This window comes from Rhinolophus sinicus, linkage group LG16 (assembly GCF_036562045.2).
Source record: "Rhinolophus sinicus isolate RSC01 linkage group LG16, ASM3656204v1, whole genome shotgun sequence".
In the NCBI taxonomy this organism is placed as follows: domain Eukaryota; kingdom Metazoa; phylum Chordata; class Mammalia; order Chiroptera; family Rhinolophidae; genus Rhinolophus; species Rhinolophus sinicus.
In genome coordinates this window covers 9565420-9588289 of record NC_133765.1, presented here as the reverse complement: position 1 = coordinate 9588289, position 22870 = coordinate 9565420, and the positions used below count along the sequence as shown (strand labels likewise).

Here is a 22870-nt window from a genome sequence, read left to right as displayed (position 1 = left end):
GCTTGGAATAGGGAGACTGCAGTAGGGAAAGAGAGAAGTAAATAGGACCCGAATACATTCAGGAGATAGAACTGACAGACAAGATGATTTACTTGTTTGTTGTTATTTGTGGGTGGGACAGGAAAAAAGAAATCATAATGTCTTTAGAACTGTTTAGCTCAATGGATGATGAAGACATTTACTAATATGGTTGGATCTGATGTAACATAAATGAGATGGCACTCATGGCACTAAAAGCTGCTGTTCTGCAAAAGAAGTGTCTCGTATTGTCTCCCAGGTTCCTAGAGTGTCATCTTTTATCTCAAGGAGCTAATAAATGCTTTGCATATAGAAGGCACTCAGTGCTGTCATTTGGACATAATACATATGCAATGCATTACTGCAAATCCAGATTCAGAGAAAGCGACGCAGATCAAGAGCCTTTCCCTACGCTCATTGTGTCATGTCAACTTACTGCGTGCATGCTATGTGTGTGACAGAGGAGGAAGTGTAACCATATGTCATGACATTAAACCCATTTGGCTTAATCTTCATAAAATTATGATATATGAGGTAAGTGCTTTTAGTCCTACATTTTAAGTGAAGACACGCAAGAGCAGAAGCCAGATCTGGGGCTTAATCTACTGCCACCAACTGGCCTCACCTATTCTGTCTTTCTTTTTCTTTTTTTTTTTTAAGGAGGGCACAGCTCACAGTGGCACATGAGGGAATCAAACCTTGGTGTTATCAGCACCACGCTCCAACTAACTGAGCTAACTGGCCACCCCCTCACCCGTTTGTTCTTGCAACAACTTTCGAGAGCTCTTATGTGTACCAGGAAAATCAAAAGGCCCTGTAATGTAAGCTCTCACTGAGGACTGTACCAGTTTCTGGGAGAATTTAGGAAGAAGAGATTAACTATGCCTGCAAAAAGTTCCACAGAAGTGATATTTTAGCTGGATTTGGATTTCACTGGGAGAAGAGACAAAGTGGGCTAGAGTGAAGTGGGAAGGATTCAGGCTGGTGGACTGGCACCTTAAAGGCGAGGGGTGTGGGAGAGCATTCAATGTCTTACAGCTGTGCACTGGGTAATGGGTGAGTGGGGATTGTCCAGGGAGAAGGTAGCGTCACCTTGTGGCTACTAAACAACTGATATCTACAAGGTACATTTTTACCTTCCACGAAGCACCTTCCACAGGGCTTTGCTAGAGCTGCAGTAGCACAAAAACCAAAGTGGCACTAGGCGTCAAATATATAAATCTTGTTGTTCCAGAAGATGTAGATACGTTCACGGATGACGATTCTGTAACTGGTTCATTCTGCCTTGCTCCGTTCATTCTAAACCTTGCCCACACCCCTTGTCTGTAGACTTCTCCCTGCAGGAGTGGGATTTGCCCACAGGTCTGGCACAATCTGCTCTGGTTGGCTCTGCCGCCTGCTCTTGGACAGTAACAGAGCTTGGTGATTTTAAACTTGGGCTGGGTCTACCTGATGAGTCCCACTCTCTCCCAGTGTTTTCTGGCCTGTGATCAGGTCCATACTTCTACACCCTGTAAGTGGTCCTGGGCCCAAGGTCACTGGGTTCAGTGGAGAAGCCCTCTGAGCAGTCCCAGCAGGCAGAGTCCTGGGGTGGAGAAGAGAAAGACTCCTCAGAGAGATGGCAGGTTTGGAGTGGGAGTGTGGGGGGCAGGGAGGAGGATGGGGATGGAGGCTATGCAAGTTGGTCGCTGCTACACACAAACGATAACAGGCCTCAGGCTGAAATCTGGGTTTGAGTCTGAATCATTTCTTCACTTACGATTTAGGAATAAAAGTACCTATTTCACATGTGATAATGTTGTATTACAACAAATGGGTTTAATGTAAATGGACATGTCAATCATAGGGACAGGCTCTTGAACTGCATCACTTTCTCTGAATCTGGATTTGCAGTAATGCATTGCATATATATTATGTCCAAATGACATCACTGAGTACCTTCTATATGCAAGGCATTTATTAGCTCCTTGAGATAAAAGATGATGCTGTAGGGCCGGTGGTTGGCTCAGTTGGTTCGAGCGCGGTGCTTATAATACCAAGGTTGCTGGTTCAATCCCCACATGGTCCACTGTGAGCCGTGCCCCCCACAACTAGATTAAAACAACTACTTGACTTAGAGTTGATGGGTCCTGGAAAAACACACTGAAAAAAAAACAAACAAAAAGATAAATAAAATGATGACACTCTAGGAACCTAGGAGACAATATGGGACACTCCTTTGGCAGCAAAACAGCAGGTTTTAGTGACATGAGTGCCATCTCATTTATGTTACTTCGGATCCAGCTACTTTCAATCACCCAAATTAATTGAAGAGTATTGTCCCACTGGTAATTGTAGTACCAGTGTAGCACCTACAAAGGACCATAGGTGATTTTGTCCCACTATGCAGAAAATCATTTTTTGATATCTTCTATTTAGCTTTGGAGCGCTTTATATAATGGAAGATAACAGATTTATTTTCCATTATAAAATTGACACAATTTATTATGTTAGTCATTGTGCTAGGCTCTGAGAATTCAAAGATGAGTAAGACACTGACAGGGATGCAAAGAAAAGGTGATAAATTCCACAGTAGAGGTACAAACAGACCTAGTTGTGGTTTAGAGGGAAGGAAAATCTCACTGAGGAGGTAGAATATCAGTCAGGATTAGGTTTGCTGCAATAATGAGCAACCCTCAACTCTCAAAGGTTTAACATCCTCAAAGCTTACTTCTCATTCATGCTACACATTCCATGCACGTCACAGGGGTCTCTGCACACTGCAGCCACTTAGGGTCACAGGACGACGGAGGTTTTATATCAACATGTGCTCCCAGGATGACCTTGCAAGGAAGTAGGTGTGGGAATTTGCATTTCCCCCTTGTGCTCCTATCTATAAGTGATGTGTATCCCCTCATTTGATATTACCTGGGCCACAGCTATCCATATGGCCACAGGAGTTCAATCCTATCCTGTGCCCTGAAAGTACAGAGCTAGAAACACTCAGTGAACCCCACTAATGACTTCAGTGAACCACACTAATAACTACCATGGGTAACTTTGTCCCAATATACAGAGATGAGTGTGAAGGAAGAGGGCTTTCCAGTGTATGAGAAGCATTAGGAAAGGCAAAGGTTGGAAAGCCTGGCTGCAGAGAAGGGGTCCAAATAGGAATGCTGGGAGCCAAGGTAGCAAAGGAAGACAGGTCACATTGTGACAGCCATACAAAAGAGGCTGGATTTCCCCCAGGAGACACTGAAGGTTTTAAAGAAGCTGTGGTTGAGGGAGATGAACCTGATTGCCATATGTAGGAGAGATCAGAGGGAGCAAACTGGAGGCAGGAGATCCACTCACTTCTTACACAAATCCAGGCAAAGGGTGATGAAGGCATGAATAGGAGTCTTCTAAACGGGTAGGAGAGTCCAAGATGACTCCAAGGTTTTGAGCCTACAATAATGATACTATTATATAATAATCAGAGAAAGCCGTGGAAGATGGGCACGTCTGGGAAGAGAATTTGGGGCTTGTGGATTGCAAAGTAGGGACTTTTATTTTATTTACTCTTATTTCCCAGCACCTAGAGGAGTGCTTAGCATATATATGTGCTCAGTAATATTTGTTGACTATGTAATACCAGTAGAACACAAATGGAGAAGTTCCCAGGCAACAGTTAATGCAGAATTGGCACTGTTTCATGACGTCAATGCTAGGAAGGCAGATTTACCTACTTGAAGCCATAAGAAAAGATACCAAGAAAGTACAGAGAAAAAAGGAAGGAGACTGAGGAGAGAACTTTGGAAACCATGACATTTAGGAGCTAGAAAGTGGGACCAGAATTCAGGGCAGGTGGGCATCTGAGGATGGTATCCATCCATCTCAGATGCGGCAAATGTGTAAAGGATGCTGAGAACAGATATGAGGGCATTTGGTTGGGCAACTCAGGACTCTAGTGACTCACCAGGGAGAGCTGGAAGCAGGCCAGCAAGAGCCTTTAACACTGAAGGGGCAGCTACTTCTGGCCAGAAGGAAGGCTAAGCCAAGAGGCTTTTGTTTGGGTTTGGAGGCCTTGTAATTTGAGACCTAGTGATGTAGACAGGTGGAGAGAGATTGAAGTAAGAGGGAGGGAGAGAAACCATGGTTGGCATCAGGGAAGCTGATGGAAGCTTTGTCTTCCAGCCGAAAGAGAAAGGACCACTTCTTCCAGGAGTGGAAGAAAGCGCGGGGACAGCTTTTGTTGTTGTTAGGTGCTCACTATCATGTGCGGGGCATAGTTAGTGCTAATGGGCACCACCAATCAAGTCGTCGCATCTTACTTCCCCATCACCTGCAGGCCGATGGCCTTATTTTCCCCTTTATCGGAAGGGAGGCGATTCCCCAGAGGCTCTGAGGGAGGCGGGAACCCGCGAAGGGACAGCAAGTCTGGGAAGGTGCCGGCGAGAGCGGCGGCCGGCGGGGCGGGCCCGGGGAGGCCACACCCTGAAACTACCTGCGCGGGACAGGAAGAGTGAGGGCGAGAGCCACAGCCAGCGGCCGGGCGCTGCGCCTGAGACCGGAACTCGCCACGGTCCGCGCTCCACGCCCTACCTGTCCCCCGTGTCCCTTTGCCCCGACGGCGATGGAAGCCAGCCGCCTACGGGGACGATTCTTCTGAGACCCGCGATCGACCACCCGGACCATGAAGAGCAATCGGGGCCGCAAGGGCGGAGGGGGCTCCAAGGACCTCGGCGCGGGGCTCAAGTACAGCTCTCGGCTGGAGGTGGGTGAGGGCTCGGGGCGGCCGGGCGGCAGCCCTGACCTGGCCTGGCGGGGGGGTGAGGGGCGTGGACTTTGCGGGCGCCGTCGGGGCCCGGGAGCCCCCAGTGTGGCCGGGAGCTGGACTGTGGAGCGGGCGCCACGGCCCCCACCGCGCTGCGCTTTGTCTTGGCCTAGGGACTGCCCCTTTGTGGCCCGGGCGCTGGCCCAACAGGTGGAATTTCCAGTTTGGCGGGTGCCTGGCCGGAGGACCTTTGGTACCTGCCCTGCTGCGCGCCAGCCACCGGGGAGTCGGGAACCCTCAGGGTCTTGGAGACGCGGGATCTCCAAGGAGAAAAAGGGACCATCTCGGTTCCTTAGAGCACTACGCTCTGTCCTAGCACCTTCCGAAGGAACTGGGGGCGGAGTCTCAGAGTGGGATGATTTGGGCGAGGAAGGGAGATTTTCCCGGGGGCTTTGGAATCTAGTCCTTAGCCTCTGCAGAACTTTGGTTTTTCCTTCGTGGTCAGAGGCATTTGGAGTCCTTTGCAGAGGGCACCTGGGAGACCAGAGCTTTGGTTGCCATGGAGCCTGGAGCTAAGGACTCCAGGGTGGAGCTGGCCTGAGCTTCTCCAAGAGAGCCTTTGGGATGGTGACTTTGGAAGGGATTTGGGAACCTGTGTCTTGAGCATTTTAGAAGACCTGGAAGCTGGGAGGCCCTTGTTTGGCAGGAAGGACAATGAGAGAGACCTCTTGAGATATCTCAAAGACATTGTAGAGAGTTGGGGACGGGTTGTTACTTTATTGAAGGACACACCTGGGTGGCAGTGCCCAGGCAGGACTTCCACCTCTCTGTCCAGTGGGATCCCCAGGTTTCCTGAAAGGCCAGGGCTGTTGTGTGAGGGAGCTTGGCCACTCTGCACATGATGGCTGCCCTGTGCCCTGGCTCTCACTTTCTCTGGTGTTCCTGGGTTCAGCAACCTCCTCTCCCCACGCTGCGGCCATTGCTCCCATGTTAGGTCAGATTTTGGAGCTCTCCTGAAACAGTTCCGTTTCTCCACGCAGCATCTTAGGCAGCTTGCAGAAGTCTAGACTCTGGGGCTGCTGTGTTTAGGTGAACCCCAGACAGAACTAGTTACTTCCACTTTTCACTCGCCTGTAGGAGGAAACGTGGACTCAACAGGCAGCCCAGAGGCTGGGCCTGTGCTTCTGTGGAGCCCCTGCCTGCTTCACGTGGTGGACGCCTTCAGATTCACCTGGCGGACGCCTTCTATTTTCCTTTCTGTAATTGCCATGTTTATGAACCCTCGATAATTGCCTACTGGGGCTCTGGACTCCGGCCTCCTCAGCAGAGGGCCTGGTGTTTGGTATTTGTTATTTCAGGGCAGTTTTTCTTCATGACTTCCCTTTCTGGGACTCTCTTCTGCTGACACTGGGAGAGCAGGGTCTTCCTGGATTCTCCTGAGTCATCTCACTGCCCATGTTCCCTCCCCCAGGGGGACCAGGTTTGAGGCTCACCTCCACACCTGCTCTGAGCTCCTAGGGCGTGCTGACTTCTCTTGTCACCTGCTAGTCCTTGCTTTCTTGTCCCCTTGTCCCCTGCTCATTTTCTCATGTTCTGTGAAACTCATCCATTCTCCACTCCACTGCTCTTCCTTCTACTTATGATTCTGTGGTTTTCCTCCATATGGATCATTCTGTCTTTTCTCCCGCCGAACTCCGTTGAACCAACTCTGTGCCTTGTTCTGGGCTGGGCACTGATGCAGGGAGGGCTCTCAAAGGCAGGTAAGATATGGTTGTTTCCCTTGAACTTACAGTCTTGAGAGCTATGCTAGGAGGTGTGACAGGACAAAGTGTGTCCTGCAGGAAATGGCCTGCTGAGCCCAAAGCTCATTAACATTTCTCCAGGAAGTCTTCAATATTCTTCTCTATTCCGTGCCTTACCAGCAACCTCACTCCCTGGATCACCTGGCAGTGTTTGCAGTCAGGGTCTGCAGACTCTGTTTTAACTTATTCCCGATGAGGAGGTGCGGCTGCCTCCCCTGGATTTGCCCTCTGCATCAGCAGAGCCTGTTTAGATCATGCCAAGTCAGAAAGGGGCACTGTTGCTTCTGGGAAAGGTTCTGTTTGTTGGTACTTGTGTCTGGCTGTGTCCTTCCCAAGACTGATGACTCTGGCCCCTGCTCCACCCCACCCCCAGCTGTCCCCATCCAGTGGAAAATAGCCACCTCTGCTCCCTACCGTCTCTGGAGCCCTGATGCGCTACTGGGGATTGTGTGAGCCCTGCCTGCATGAGAGCGGGTGTACAGATGCTAATTATTGTGGCTATTAAAAAGATTGGGAAGCCTGCCCCACTGAGTGTCCTGGGCTGTATTGAATATTTAATAATGGCCATGAAGTTGCATTGGCATCCATTGGTTCCTTCTCAAGTCAGGATTGCCCCACATAAGACTTGGTATGACCCAGGCATGTGAAAACCAGGACTGGGAAATCAGACGTTGTGGGCCTAGGCTGTACAGCTCGGTTACTCAGAATCATCTCTTTGTTAACTGGTCAAACATTCATTCACCCACGGAACAAATATTTATTAGGTACCCACTGACTGAGCATGTTCCAGGTACAGGGCCATAGCATTGGGAAAGATCCCAGTTACACAGTCTCTGCCTTTAGGGAACACCCAGTGTAATGTGGGATACAGAGAATTAAATTCTGTGTGGTAAGAACTAGATTGTGGAGAAACCCAGGGTGGACACTTAAGATGGGTGTCTAACCTAGGCTTGAAGGGCCAGGGTAGGTGGATTGGGGCCAGAGGCCATCTGTGATGTGGTGGCAAGAGTTTCCAACATGGAGCCAAGACGTGGTGCTGCTACTTCCCTGCCAGGTGATCTCAGAGATGTTAGCTAATCTCTCTCAGCCTCAGTTTCTGTGACTATAAAAAGGGGATGACATATATGAGTATGGTACAGGTTTGTTGCAAGGATTAAAAGGGATACTTTACATGAAAGCCCTCTGTAAGTTGTAGCGTGGTGTACAAATCACACAGTTTGAATTTCTGAGTTGGAAAAGGCCTCGAGACAAACATTAAGGTGATGTGGTGTTAGTAGGATAGGTGCGTGTGAAGAGGCTCGACATACGGTGGTCAGTGGGGCATTGACTGGACACAGGGAGTCTCCCTGAGGAGTGTTGGGGAGCAAATTCCAGTGAGCGAGACCATCTTCCTGTGGTCCTTGTTTTCATTTCCCTCTCTTTGCACAGCTTCTATGAAAAAGATCCTCTATGGAAAGGAAAAATGTGCCAAGACCATGTGACCGGCTACTCATCCTTTTCTCCCCCGCCCCAATACAAAACAAAACTTAAAAATTCCTTTCTCTTGAGCATGTGCTGTGCTCTCCGAAGGCCCCATGTCCTGGAAGGTGTGTAGGCGTGGGGGGAGGAGTGAGGAAAGAGCAGGGAAGATAGTCAGCTGTGGGTCACTAAGATGGTTCTTTAGGTGGGGATTCGCCTCAGAGGTGCTGCGAGTGGGCAAGGAGCCTGCCTCCTTCAGGGGGCTTCCCTCCACCTTGGTCTTGGGAAGATCTGAAAAGTCATGGTCCTCATTTAGGAGATGGGAAAACGGAGGCATGAAAGAAGACAACCCTTACTTGATAGCTGCCCAGGTAAGCAGCCCAAGTTGCCTACGCCCGGGGGGAATCTGCCCAGGGTGGATTATGCCCTGAACAGGCTTGCTGGTGGAGGTGCCATGTCTCCACAGCTTCCCCCACCTGGGCCTCTCACTCGCTCCCTAGGAGGTGTGACTCCCTGTGCTATGGCTAGTGGCCACTGTGGCTGTGGAGTTCCCCTGGTGTCTGTTCCTTTTCTGGTCTGTGGTTCTGCCCAGGCTGTTGGCTCGCATCCCTCTTAAGAGAGAAAGTCTGTTCTTGAAAGAGAAAGGAGAGTGTGACGGATCCCTCAAGGGACCCAGGGCCCAAAGATGTTGCTTCTGACATTGTGCACACGCTACTAGAGTGCTTAGCATACTGTTAACCATTGCCAGCATTTATTGAGCATATATCATGTATTACACCTCTAAGTACTATTATTACCTTTTTATGGTTAAGGAATATGGAGCACAGAGGGGCTAAGTATTAATAACTTGCCTAAGGTCACAGAGCAAAAGCAGTAGTGGGATTAGGATTTGAACCCAGTACAATCGGACTGCTCTAGTACAAGACAGGGCTATAAGCCCAATGGACTCAGGAAGAGATGGATCACTAAGGGTAGGAATTGGTTTGATTTGGTAAGAAACTGGATTTCTCTTCTTAGGACGTTTCTGAGATGCCTGTGGCTTAGCAAAATTAAAATAGCATTTGGAAGTATGGGAATGAGAATGGGAACTTTTGGGCTTCTCAGAGAATTTTCACCATGGTTATCAGTGGTGACAGCATGTTGGAGTTTGCTCAGAGCTCATGGCCGGTAATTGCCTGTTTTTTTCTTTGTTAAGACCTTTTCTAGAAGCAGGTCCCTACTAAAAATTCTGTCTTGGAATCTCCTGTTTTCAGAATTTGCTTATTCTGTGCAGGTTTAGCCACAGAATCCTTAGAACCCTTGTGATAGTTGTCGAATTGGTCAAAATCTTGGCTCCTTGTCTCTCTGGAGATGGTGATGATGATGGTGGAAAGGAGAATATGATGATGGTCATTCTTCCCATCACTAAATATGTACACTTCAATTCATTATCCTCGAAGCAACTGTGTGGGAAAAAAAATGCCTAGTTGAGAAAACTGGAGCTCAAAGGGTTTATGTAATGGCCCAAAGGCAGAAGTAGAGTAAAAGTTCAAACCTAGGTCTGTGAGACTTCAAAGCCTATATGTTAGCTACAAAGCCATACAGTTGTGTTCCAAAGATCGTGGTGATTGATGCATAACATACCCCCAGCAAAATCCTAGAACACATTATTAAACAGCGTGGTGAGCACCAGGCGCCAACACAAGTCCACTAAAAACCTCTCACACCAAACTTGTCTGGTTTCCCCCTTTGATGGGATTACTCATCTGGTAGAACCAGGAGTCCCTCTGGAGATGTGGTTTCAACAAGGCTTTGAACAAAATGTACCTTTGTTTATTATATACATGAATAAAAATCATAATGGAAATTTTAAAATGAAAAAATAATTCACCCTTCCCCAAACCAACAAATCAGGTTGTTCACATTTTTTCATGCCTTCTTTCATTCCTTACCCTATATATACGTTTTATCTAGTTTGTTGTGCGTATACAATTTGTGTTCCGGGAAAGGCATTCTATCAGCATTTTGTCTGCTGGGCATGGTGGAGGACTGGGGGCTGGAGGACAGTAAAGTCTGGTGGGTTGGTGTCTGTTGAAGAGCTGTGCCCAAGAGGGTCCATTTACACATCCAAGTCACTCTGGGCTACTCCTGACTCCTTCCTGGGTTCTGTGACATGTCTTAGTTAGTAGCAAATCTGATGAGGTTTTGGGACATTTGCTTATCTTTGCAGATGACACGCTCCTGGGAGGGAAAAGCCAGATCTTAGATGACTTAATTATGAGTCAGAAGGACGTGGACAGCCTGTGGGATAGGCTGCCAAGAACAGAATGGTGTCCATCTGTCTTAGGAGTAACTGCTGTGCTTACTGCACCACCCTGACAACGGAAAGAAAAGCCACCTCCCCCACACCCATGGTGATGTGAGCCAGGAGATGAGCGAGTGGAGAGCCAGCATTTTGAGTTGATGCCAAGCTCAGTAAAAGCCAGGCATGTAGTGCAGCTTCCTAGGCTCTAAAATGAATCCCCCCTATATTTTTATTTGGTTATAACTTCAAACATTATTATTAAAAAGCTAAAATTATTATTATTTAAAAAAATTTGGCTCAGATAAGTAGAAAGAATTTTAAAATGGGGTAAAATTCCCTAGAGAAGCGTTTTACAAATTTGGTATTGCTTATGCGTGTTTTCTAAAGGAAGTTGCTTTTTTTTTCTTTCTTATTACAAAAGTTAGGAAGGACTTTTTTGTTTCAAGTCAAGCAGTACAGAAATATACAAAGTAGAAGGCCAAATTCTTGTGAAATTCTCTCTTCCAGATTTTATAACCCCTATAAATAGTTTGGTTTATGTTCTCCCACAAGTCTTCTATGCATGTACTAATATGTACCTATGTGGATATTAATATATGTGTGTACACAGATTTTCCCCCAAATGGAATCATAATGTCATTCCTATTCTGCAGCTAAAGATATGGTTGTAATTAATTCATCACACACTTATTAACTATCTTAACCCATGTTAAGATTGTAGAGCAAAGACACAGCCCCTCCTCCATCCTTAAGGAGCAGGTGGTTTATCTGGAGACTTGGAGACTGGGATGGAGGTGCGGTGAGGGTGCTAGGAAACCTCGAGGAAGGCTTCTACTGAAATGGTGGGGGAAGGGCCCTGCTTGGGAGCTTCTCAGAGGAGACACCTGAAGTGAATTTGGAAAGGTGGGAAGTGCCTATGTACTTTCTGACTTTTTTTTGGCATTGTATTTTAGGTAATTTTTCCATAGTATTACCTATTCTTGGAAAAACAATTTTTGATTGCTGCATAAACTTTCATCAAATAGTTATATCATCCTTTATTATTTTATTTTTACTGTTTGTGTGTGCTAATTGAATGTATTTTTGGACAGTTGATGGACATAGAGCAATCAGGATAAGGGAGGTAACTGATGAACAGCCCCCATGGACGCCACACAGGGTTGGTCTAATGTGGATTATGCTGTTGAATTTGGGGTTCCATGTCTTAACAGGAATATTGCTAACTAATAATATTGTGAGGTTGAACCAAATGACCAGAGGTTTAGCGAACAGTTTGATTGATTGAGTGGAGTGTGTTTAAGCCAGAGATAGAGCAGACTCGGAAGTATTTCCGGAGCTGCCCTGAGCATAAGTGAGGCGAGTTCCGCTGCAATGCTAAGGTGCAGGGGTCATTGTGATGCTGGTCACACTCGGGGGGAGGAAGAACTTTGTAATACTGGCACTAAATAAAATACGGTTTCCCCCAGAAAGAAGGACCCCGGGAAGATGGGAGACGGGACGATGTCTAAAAATTGTCTCAGCTCTAAGAATCTGATTCTAAGGATGCAATTCCTCAGTTCTCTCCTCGCTCCTATCCTGTTACTTCCTTCATGGGGATTCTGGGTTGTAACCTTGGACGGCCCCCCATTCCAGGCTCCCTCCCTTGCCAGGGGTGCTTTCCTGTTTGTATATTCAGGGCTTTCACCCAAACAAGGTCTTAGATTTGTAGCTCCATTAACATGCCTGGGAGCTACTCTAGAGGCGGGAGAGGTGTTTCTCAGAATGTGGTCAATTCCAGGAGGCAGGTGTATTCGGGCTTTTCCGCTAACTTCTGGGTCCACCAACGCAGCTGTTAAAAAAAGGTTCAATGGACTATAGTACCTGCGTACCATGAATACTACTCAGCAATAAAAAGAAACAAGCGACTGATGCATGTAATGACTCGACTCATGCTCCAGGGATTTTTGCTGAGTGGAAAATAGCCAGCAATCCCCAAAGGTTATATACTAAATAATTCATTTCTAGAACATGTTTGAAATGACAACTTTAGAACAGGAGGATATGTTGATGGGTGGGAGAGCTAGGTCACACCAGACCAGCAGAAGGGATCAGAATTTTGTCGGTGCTGGTGGATACAGGAACCTACACCATTGATAAAATTGTATGGCACTTAATAATTACACCCAAATGAATGCAGGCAAAATGGGAAATGGGAATAAGAACAGTGGATTATATCAATGTTGAGGTATTATAATATAGTTTTACACGATGTTAGCATTGGGAGAAACGGGGCAAAGTGTATAAGGGATCTCGGTGTCATTTCTTACAATGGCACGTCAATCTACATGTACAATGATCTCAACAAAAATTTCAATAATTCAGAAAGCACTAGCCCATGAAAGCAAAACATGGGCTCAGAGAAAAAGAATGAAAAGAAGTTACAGGGTGCTGCTTTTGTTTCTTGTTTCTCTTGTTTTGTTTCTGGGGGAGTCTGCCTGGTTGGACCACTGCAGAAAGATGCTTCTGCTCCTTGAGTCTGGTGACTGGGGCTGGAGAAAGGTGGTAGGGGCTAGAGCCAGGAGGGGGACCTCTGGCAAATAAGGACAGACTGGTGCAGAGTTAGTCGGATCAAAGAGCCCTGGGAAGGAGCAGGTGGAGGGAGTGATCTTGGAGCTGAGATGGAATTCTCTGGCTGGAATTAAAAAAAAAAGAGGTTGTGTCCTGGGGGTAGCTTTTAACTGAGGACTGGGAGAGGACACGACTGAGGGAGTCCACACTTAGTTGGGGCTGATAAATGGAGCAAGTGGCCAGGCTGGGGCTCATACTAGAGAGCCAGAGGGGAGAGAGTGCCGTAAGCAGAACCTCGGGGGTGGGGGGATGGGAGAGGGGACTGAGTATTCGCTGTCCTTCCAGGATTGAACACAAGTCTGGAAAGTTCCTGGGTCGTAGCACCTGGGAGATTATCCCAACTTGCCTTGGGTATGCTATCTAAGTCTGGCTGTGGAGAGAGAAGTCTTTCAGTCAACCAATTCACCCATCATTCAATCAATCAATTGCTAACTCTGGCAAAGTCCAGGCTGGAGGAGATGGGAGAGAGAAGCAGAACGAAGAGGACCTGGGGCACCCTGACCTCCTTGCGCTGCCTGGTCTGACCACTGAGGCAGTGGGGTATCGTTGATGCCAAGTGGGCGGAACAGGTCATAAAGGAAGCGAGGTCCCAGGGAGAAAGTCCTGGGGATTGAGGTGGTCTGCAGAGGTTTCCTGGAGGGACTTGGCCTTTGGCTGTGTGCTCAAGGGCAGGTGGGCTTGGTGGGTGGTGAGGGTAGCCACGCCATTCTGAGTGGGCAGGCTGGGACCAGCCTTCTGGTTCCATATAGGTTTTGGGGGCCTCCTAGATGGGGGCAAGGTCAAAAGTGGAGGCAGTCAGCTCCCCTAGTGTTGAAGTGGTGGAAATTCGTATACAGTGCTGGGCACAGCATGCCCCTATCTAGAGTCCAAGAAGAGGGTTTTGTAATAGGTAGAGTTTTGCAGCATGGTCTTCATTTTCGCTGTGACGGTCATCCAGAGTCGAATGATATTTCCATGCTGCCGACTGCGGCGTTCGACTTTACCCCACGAGCCAGTGTTCCAGAAAGGAAGTGTAGGAAAGCAGATGTACATTTTTCTATATTTTTGTGTTTTTCAAGAATGAATAACAATAGGAAGTTTTTATTCTTTAAAGTGAGCATTTATTTTAATAAAATGTAGCACCTTAACTGTATTTACTTAAAAATATAAATACTGTAATTATTTTTGACACATTTTGGAGAATAAACTTGAAATCAATTAGCGCAGTGAAAAGGTTTAAGGAAGTTAATCTCTGAGCCTCCTCAATTTTGTCTGGGGGGTGGAAGGGTTCATACTTGTCCCCCTGAGAAGCCGCAGGGTATCCTGAGAAGAATACTGGCTTTGGAGTCAGACAGATATGGGTCTGCAGTTCAGCCCTGCCACTTTCTAACTATCTGGGTTTTTGACAAGTTAACCTCTTTTAACCCATTTCCTCATTTTCATGAAAATGAAACCTAGTTGTGAGAATTAGAGATAATATGTATTAAAAATGCTTGACATGAGGTTTGAGGGAAGGAGACCCACGAGGACGATCAGGGGGTTATCTGGATGCAGGAAGAGTGTGAGAATGAGGATAATTGAATGGATTTCAGAGAACTTAGCATGTAGAATAGAAAAGAGTTGGAGATTCATTTGATTTTGAAGTTTATGAGTGAGAAGTAGGAATCAAAGAAAAGATAGGCAGTTCGCATAAGTACCTCTTTTAATTCTTGACAATGTGTTGTTTCCCATGTCCTAAGCATTTGATCTTATTTTTCACTTAAACTAATTAATTGATGCTGTAGATAGTTCACTCTGTAAAGGTACAGGCAACATCTTATCTGTGTCTGTATCCCCCCTACCTGGCATAGTACACATACATGTCACTGATATAAAAATAGAAATAAATACCCATAAATCACCAATAACACATTAACAATAAAAATTGACATAATCCTTTAAAAAAATGCTTGACATGGCACCAAGATGCACAAAAATAGGGATTATGTTTGTCGTGGCCTCTGCCTTTCACATGGAGCTCTAAGTCAGAGGCGGTGGGTAGGGAAGCCCCTTGGGGACACTCAGGGCGTCCTTCTGTGGGCTTCAGCCCACGTGCAGACCCCTTTCTGATGCTGCCCGAGAGCCATAGGGCAGGTATCGTCTCACTCAGTGGTTTTGGCATCTCCTTTGGCCTTTTGGGTCAGTGTCTCAAGGACAGTAGCCCATAGGTCCTCTAGTCCTGCTGCTTCTGCAACCAGTCTGTTTATTGTTTTGTTAGTTTTGAGGTGTTGTAAGAGCTTGCATTGGAAATGAGATTTTAATGTTTCTAAATTTTTTGGAAACGATTGGAACTTGATGTGTAAACAGAGACCTAGTGTAGATGTGGTCAGGCAGATGTCCTGGCTTTGCTGAGTAAATAGTCTATGGGTTGTGAGTGGGTGGAAAGGCCCCAGGGAGGGCTTTCTCCTCTCCCACAGGCCAGCCCCTGCCTTCCTCAGTGGAGGGGAGAGAGGAGAGGGAAGTGGGGCAGGAGCAGGAGGCCTTTCCAGTGCAGTGAACAGGCGGGCTTTGATTTGTCTTTCCCCAGGCTTCCCAGGACACATGCCAGGTCTGCTCTTGCCTGGCTCTTTGAGGCCCACAAGGTAGACAGACTTATGATGTGAAGGGTTTTCTGTTGTTGTTGTTGTTGTTTGGTTTTAGTGTTTTAACTTGAACTTTAGCTGCTCTACCAGACCAGAGGGAGGAATGGTCCTTGCCTGGCTTTGGGCTGATGGATAGACAGTGGATGGAGAAATCAAAATCGAAGAGAGATGGTATGTAGGCCCCAGCATGAGTCAGCTAATTATGTTTTATAACACCCCTACTTAGAAGGCTAGAAGGAGTCATTAATCCGCTTTAAAAAAAAAAAAAAATTTACTGGGGGAATATTGGGGAACAGTGTGTTTCTCCAGGGCCCATCAGCTCCAAGTTCTTGTCCTTCAATGTAGTTGTGGAAGGCGCAGCTCAGCTCTAAGTCCAGTCGCCGTTTTCAATCTTAGTTGCAGGGGTGCAGCCCACCATCCCATGCGGGAATTGAACTGGCAACCTTGTTGTTAAGAGCTCGTGCTCTAACCAGCTGAGCCATCCGGCCCCCCCTTCCGGCTCAGTGGCAGCTTGTTGTCTTCAGTCTAGTTGTGGAGGGTGCAGCTCACTGGCCCATGTGGGAATCAAACCGGCAACCCTGTTGCTCAGAGCCCGTGCTCTAACCAACTGAGCCATTTGGTCGCCCCTATTAACCCACTTTTTAGAGGGGAAAACTGAGGTACAGTGAGAAATATTTGCTCCAGTGGCTCAGGGTTCTCAGGTCTGACCTCTCATCTAGGCCACACCCACCCCAATGCCTCAAAAGGAAAGAAGAGAATTGTATCCAGCAGTCCTCCCCCTAGTCTGTTATTTGTCCCCTTTTGCGGTCACGTTGAAGGTGTGTGTGGTCCCAGCACCATGGCTATGTGGGCAGGGCCCTAGGCAGTGCAGCGAGTTGGGGAGCGAGTGGCACAGGAGTGAAACCTGCAGGAGCCAGGTACTGGCTGGCAGAGAACCACCGGGTTTCTGTGCTGACAGAGTACCCGAGGTTGGCTGAGTCAGGCCCCTGGGGACTTCTCTTCCTGCTCTGACCAGGTGTGCAGAGTTTTGATTTATTTCCTTCAGTAGGAACTGTTGGCCATGGGTCAGCTTTCTGTTCCCCTAGATGCCTTGGGGTCACAGATCTACAGGTAATTCTGGATCCTCCTTGGGGGTCCTTCTGGTGGGAGGGCAGTGACGTGTCAAAGGGCAAAGGTGAGAGGGTTGGGCAACAATAGGTAGAGGGTTCAAGGAGCGTACCACCCGCTTACCGCACCTCTGGGAGCGTGCGTCTCTGAGGGCCCCTGGTGGCAGCCTGAGAGACTCTAGGTGTTGCTTATAGCCTGTTGTGGGAGGGCCCCAGGGCACGGAAGCAAAGTCCAACCAAGCAGGTATGTTGCTTAAAATAGGTGGACTGAAACTGTAATGTGAATAGGCTGGCTCCTCTCACTGTGATGGGAAATGGGTGAGCCTGGCTGGCAGCCTCTTGGAAACAGGAGGCCGAGTTTCTTGAACTTTCAAGTTCCTAATAATAACCTAGGGCACTTGTTGAACTTTCCAGATCCCAGGGCCCTGCCCCTGACACTGTAGCAGCATCTCCAGGAATCTGATGCTGGGCAAGCACTTTACTTGTTTTTGTTGTTGTTGTTATTATTATTGCTGTTGTTTTTCATGCCCAGACTAGTCTGGGAAATGCTGGATTGGTACGATCAATGGGAACCGTAGCCTCTTGTGGGGTTCTTCAGAATCTGGCTACTTGTGAGATCAATTGTCGTGGGCTGGTGAGTGGGTGGAGAATTCTGATGTGGGCTGTCTTTTCCTGTCGGTCCTCCTGTGAAGAAAAAACTTAGTGTCCTTTCTGTGTTGGTCACTATGCTGCACCAGGACTACAAAGGCAGCAGGACGCATGAAGTCTCACCCTTGGGAGCCTGCACGTGGGCTGGCGGCTCTCTCTCCACAGCTGCCCAAGTTTTCCAATGTGTGGGTGGCAATTTAACTGGAGAGAGCCCATCCTAAATAGGGCTTCTGTGAGACAGGATCCCTTTATAATCGGCCACTTGAAACAGAGGGCTTTCTCCAGTTTCACCTCTGGTATCTCGGTGCTGTGCATTTCTGCTGGATGACAAATACAGGGTTGGTTTTTAGAATTCATGCCTTGCTCTGTCGTCTCAGGTGGCCTTGAGTCATGCTGTCTTTCTGGGGACTCTGGCCAGGATCTAACACAAACTGGCATCAGGGAGTGGCCACGAGAGTTAAGCTGGCTTTGTCTTTCTCCAAAGGAAAGCATCTTTGAGTGTCACAGAATACCTCCTCTCTGTGGAAAACCATTGCAGATGCTCAGACTGTCCTTTCATGCTTGAACAATCTCAGGCATATTTTATGGTTCTCATGACCATAGTGACAGTGATGATGTCATGGAATTGAAATCTGTCCCGTCTGGTGGTGGGTACACTGAGTCACCCAACCTATCTATAAGTGAGGAGCACCTACTACAAATCAACGGCTGAGCTGGCAGTGGCACATGAAGCCAGCCACCTTTATTCTAGTCTCAGGTCTGAGTAATACACCTTTGTCTCCAGCCAGTGACATCTTACCTGCCCCTTGACCTTGATCTGCAGCAGGTTACCGGTTGTCATGTGATGGCTTTTTATGGTCCCTTCCAGGACTCTTAGTGACCTCTTCCTATTTCAGTTTCCTTCCCTACCTGAAGATCACACCCAACCTTAGCCAAATGAGGAACAATCTTAAAAAAAAAACAAAAAAAACAAAGCAGAGCATGAAAGTTTACTTTTTATTCATCTACTTTGGTTGGAATCTTGTGTGGATTTTTGGATAATGTTATTTTTGTCATTTATATATGTAAACACTCACCAGTTGCTTTTCTCTAGTGAGGACCACACTCCGAGCTACTGATGGCAAGTACAGCTTTGGATTTGCTGGTCCCAGAGCCAGTGGGAGAATGGACCCTGGAGAGTTTGGAGCTGGTGACAGGTCTGTTAGAGTGTGCTTAGGGAGCCAGGGAAGGTGCCTCTCAAGTGGGAGGATTCTTTGGAGGACTTGGACACAGAGTTTTGTTTGCTTAGCATTTAGCTTTTAGTTAGCATTTAGTTAGTTAGCATTTAGCTTAGCATTTAGTGAGTTTCTTACTTAATGGGAGTCAAGTGACTGCAAGGGTCTTTCTTATATCATTCAAATACCTTATGTAAATTAGTTTTTATTGACAACCACTGACCTTGGGAAGGATATGTGTCACTTGCACTAGTGTGCTTAAAACAACAGAAAATGTGATATTCTCCAGGGTTTCTCCTCCCCCTCCTGGATTTCTGGACCATACCCCTCTGTTCTTCCTGAGAGTTGGATGGGAATGATGCTCATCTGATCTTGTCCCTGCAAGCTGCCCCCTGGGTTCTCCCCCTTCACACCTCCAGGGTCTTCGCTCTGCATGTACCCCAAGCCCTTCATGCCCACCTGTCCTCCAGGAAGTTACCCCTTGCTCTCTTGTCTGAGCTGGCTTTGAGCCTTGCTGTGTTTCAGGGACTCTGGCTGGCCAGTGGGAATTGGCCTCGAGGGTTTTGTGGCCTCTGCCTCTGCTTGTGGTAAGGAAGAATCTGGCTTCGCAGCATTGGGCTTTGTATGTGTTTGTACCTGCAGATGCATTTACTTTTACGAAACAGAAAGGAGAAGCAAAAGCAGGCACCAGCATACTTTCTCTTCCATTGGCTTTGTGACTCTGTAGAGAGATTGTTATACAGTATAGAGAGATGGTTATGTATGCAGTTGAGCCCAGTGGACAGGGGCGCCCTGCCGCCTCCTCCCCTTCCACGTACATACATGAATCCTGTCTCGGGTGGAAGGGCGTGGCCGGTGGAAGGGAGTGGCTCATCCCAGCTTTGCTGCTTTACTAGCTTCACTACCTTTGTGACTTTGGACAGGTTACTCCCTCTCTCTCAGCCTCAGTATCCTAATCAATAACATGGCTGGGTTAGGCAAGACGATCTCTTAACATGCTTGAAAATGGAGCCGAGAGTAGGGTTATAAAAGGAAGCAGTCTAGTTACTGATTAAACAGCATGTCTTGGCTGAGCGGAGCCCAGCATTCACACTGTAGGGACATTAAGGCCCTACCATTGAGCCTGCCTCGCTGCTGACGGCCTTGCTCCATTGGCAGACAGGAGGTGGCCCCTGGGGTGCACTGTCTATGTTGTCGGCCACCGCCCCCTTCCCAAGGAGCTTGTTTTCCCTTTTTCCTGAATACCTGCTTCCTGAGTTCTGGAAGCTGACCACACTGGGAGGCAGAAACCAGGAAAATTCTGGACTGGCTGTGTGATCTTGCAAAGTCATCAGTTCTCCAGGCCTTATCTATAGAACGGGGGTGACGGCACCAGTCATGAATGTTTCCCGGATTGTTGGGAGGATTAAGTAAGAAAATAGTTGTGAAAGCACCCTGTCAATTGAAAATAAACATAATAAACAATTATTTTGTTACATTTATTCTAACATATATATACACATACACACAGTCTGTTCAGAGAGTTTAGCTAAAGCCTTATTATTTTTTCATTTTTAAATATGATTAGACAACCAAACACCATTGGCCATTTAAAGAAAACCTACAGCCTAAAAGAGAAAGACAAACTTCTGAAGATAATATATATTTTAAAAATCTAGTTTTATCTTAAGAAAGAGCAAGAAGGTAGTGCATTCATAAAACAAAAAAGGCTGTTCAAAAAAATAACCATCAAAGAATAAAGCATGACTCTTGGAAACGAAATATATGATTTTTGGAATTTAAGGAAAAACATTCATTGCCTTTATAATAAGTCATGAGATCAGGTGATATTAATTCTTCAGTTTTGTTCTTTTTTTTTTTCATGGTCTGTTCTATTTCCATATGAATTTCAGAGCAGCTCATCAATTTCTACAGAAAACCTACTGAAATTTTGATCAAGATTGTATTGAGTCTATAGACAGATTTGAGGAGAATAGACATCCTAACTATATTGAGTCTTCCAATCCATGAACATGGGATATTTCTTGATTTATTTAGGTCTTTTAAATTTCTGTCAGCAATGTTTTGTATTTTTCAATGTACAGGTCTTGGACATCTTTTATCAGATTTACCCCTAAGTATTTTATGTTGTTGCTGCTATTGTACATTTTATGTTTTTAGTTTTAATTTCCACTTTGTAATTGTTAACATATAAAAATACAAGCGATATTTTATATATTGATCTTATATTCTGCAACCTTGTTAAACTCACTTATTTCAATAGCTTTTTTGACTTACAAAGCTACAGTAATGAAGACAGCACGATATTCACATAAAGACAGACGGAGATCATGGACATAACAGAGGCCAGATATAGACCCATAAATATATGGACAACTGATTTTTTACTAAAGACTGTATCCAGAATATATTAGGTTGGTGCAAAAGTAATTGTGATTTAAAAGGATAAAAATAATTGCAAAAACCTCTCAAAATTCAATGGGGAAATAAGCAAATCAATTTAAAAAAATTCAGAAAAAGATTTGAAAAGACGCCACCAAAGAAGATAATCAAATAGCAATTAAGTATATGAAAAGATGTTCAACATCATTAGTTATTAGGGAAAAGCAATTTAAAACCAATGTGAGAAACCACTCACTATGAATCTCTTAAAATGGCTAAAATTAAAAAGATTGAACATACCACGTGTTGGACAGGATGTGGACAAACTGGAATCCTCATATACTGCTGATGGGAATGTGAAATAGTACAGTCACTTTGGAAAACAGTTTGGCAGTTTCTTAAAAAGTTAAACATACACTTATGCAAACTTGTTATTCCACTCTTAGGTAATTTGCCCAAGAGAAATGAAAGCATACGCCAATACAAGAACGTGTACAGGAATGTTTATAGCAGCTTTGTTTGTGATAGCCCTAAACTGAAAACAACCCAAATGTCCATCAACAGGTGAATAGGTAAACAAATTGTATATCCACACAATGGAATACGACTCCACAATAGAAAAGGATGCACTATGAACCTAATAAACATAATAATGGGTATGAAGCTCAAAATATTGTGTTGCTTAAAAGAAGCTGGACAATAAAGAGTACATGTTGTATCATTCCATTTATATAAAGTTCTAGAAAAAACAAACTAGTCTTTACTGATAGGAAGCAGATAATTAGTTGCTTGGGGACAGGAAAGGGAATGGGGAGGCGTGCGAGGGAAGGGCCAGGAGGAAACTTCAAGGTGATGGATATGTTCATTATCTTGATTGTGGTGATGATTTCTTAGGTGTACATATATGCCCAAAATTGTACACTTTAATATGTAGTGTTTTTTTTTTCCGCCAATTATACCTCAGTGAAGCTATTTTAAAAATTCTATAGGTTTTAAAGTAAGTAACTTAAAAACCAAAAAAATCCCAGAATGTTGAAGAATCCCAGAATCCTAGTGATGAAGAACGTAAAATATGAGGGCGGGGGGAGGAAAAGCCAGATAGAGGTTTAGAGAACATACTCTTTATCCTTGGTGTTCTGATATTCCATCATGATGTATTTAGTCATATGTGCTTTTTCATTTACTTTTCTCACCATTCAGTGAGCCTTTGAATTAAAGAGATATGCCTCTCTTTATATTCTCCCAGGACTTCTTTGATGATGTCCTCTGCCAGTGTCAAGAATTGGGCTCTGGTGTTATAGAAGATAGAGGTGAGACAGGGAAGGGCATTGTGAGCAATCCTCAGGTCCCCACCTCTGTCCCAAACAAAAATACCCCTACCCTACTAGTCCCCATAAGGGGTGGGAAATAGATTTCTCTAGACCTGAGGACACTAGGTGCAGAGGAAGGCTGTAGTGAGGGGCAAAAAGAGGCAAAGGTCTATTCTCTCACATGGTCTGGAATGCTAGTGGCTGTGTTTAAATTGCTCTATCCAGGAGATTAGAAAATTATTCTTTGGAGCAATTAAACCACCCCATAGAAGAGATCTACATAGCCTAGCTGTTGGGAATGCCCAGTTTAAAAAACAAAACAAACAAAAAACTCTATAATTGTGGCCTGTAGTAAAGCCACTTGGGGCAAGCCATGCACACAGAGCTTCCAAATGGACCTTATTCTTAAATATGAATGAACAACAAAGCATCCTTGGGCATTTGAGAAAAGCCTTCAACATGAAAGAGAAAGTGAAGAAAAAAAAGAGAAAAAGTACTCAATAAAAATATAAAGATGAGATTTTTGCCCTCAAAATTCAGAGAACAAGAAAGAATAAAATTCAGAGAACAAGAAAGAATTCTTGGAAATTAAAGTTTTGATAGCAGAAATGGAAAACTCAATAGAAATTTTAAAAATTGAGATGATAATAGCAGAGAAAGGATAAGTAAAGTTAGAGATCAATATGATAGAAATTTCAATTTCAAT

At 45.7% G+C, this 22870-nt stretch overlaps 1 protein-coding gene across 1 annotated transcript in view; it reads left to right on the top strand.

Annotated features, from left to right (window-relative positions):
- Positions 1-4525: 4525 nt before the first annotated feature.
- ST14 (ST14 transmembrane serine protease matriptase) overlaps positions 4526-22870 on the top strand; it is a 39373-nt gene continuing 21028 nt past the window's right edge. The window contains exon 1 of the mRNA XM_019713990.2: positions 4526-4753. Within this exon, the coding sequence (XP_019569549.2) occupies positions 4673-4753 (81 nt within the window). The 5' untranslated portion in view covers positions 4526-4672. The remainder of the gene's footprint in view (positions 4754-22870) is intronic.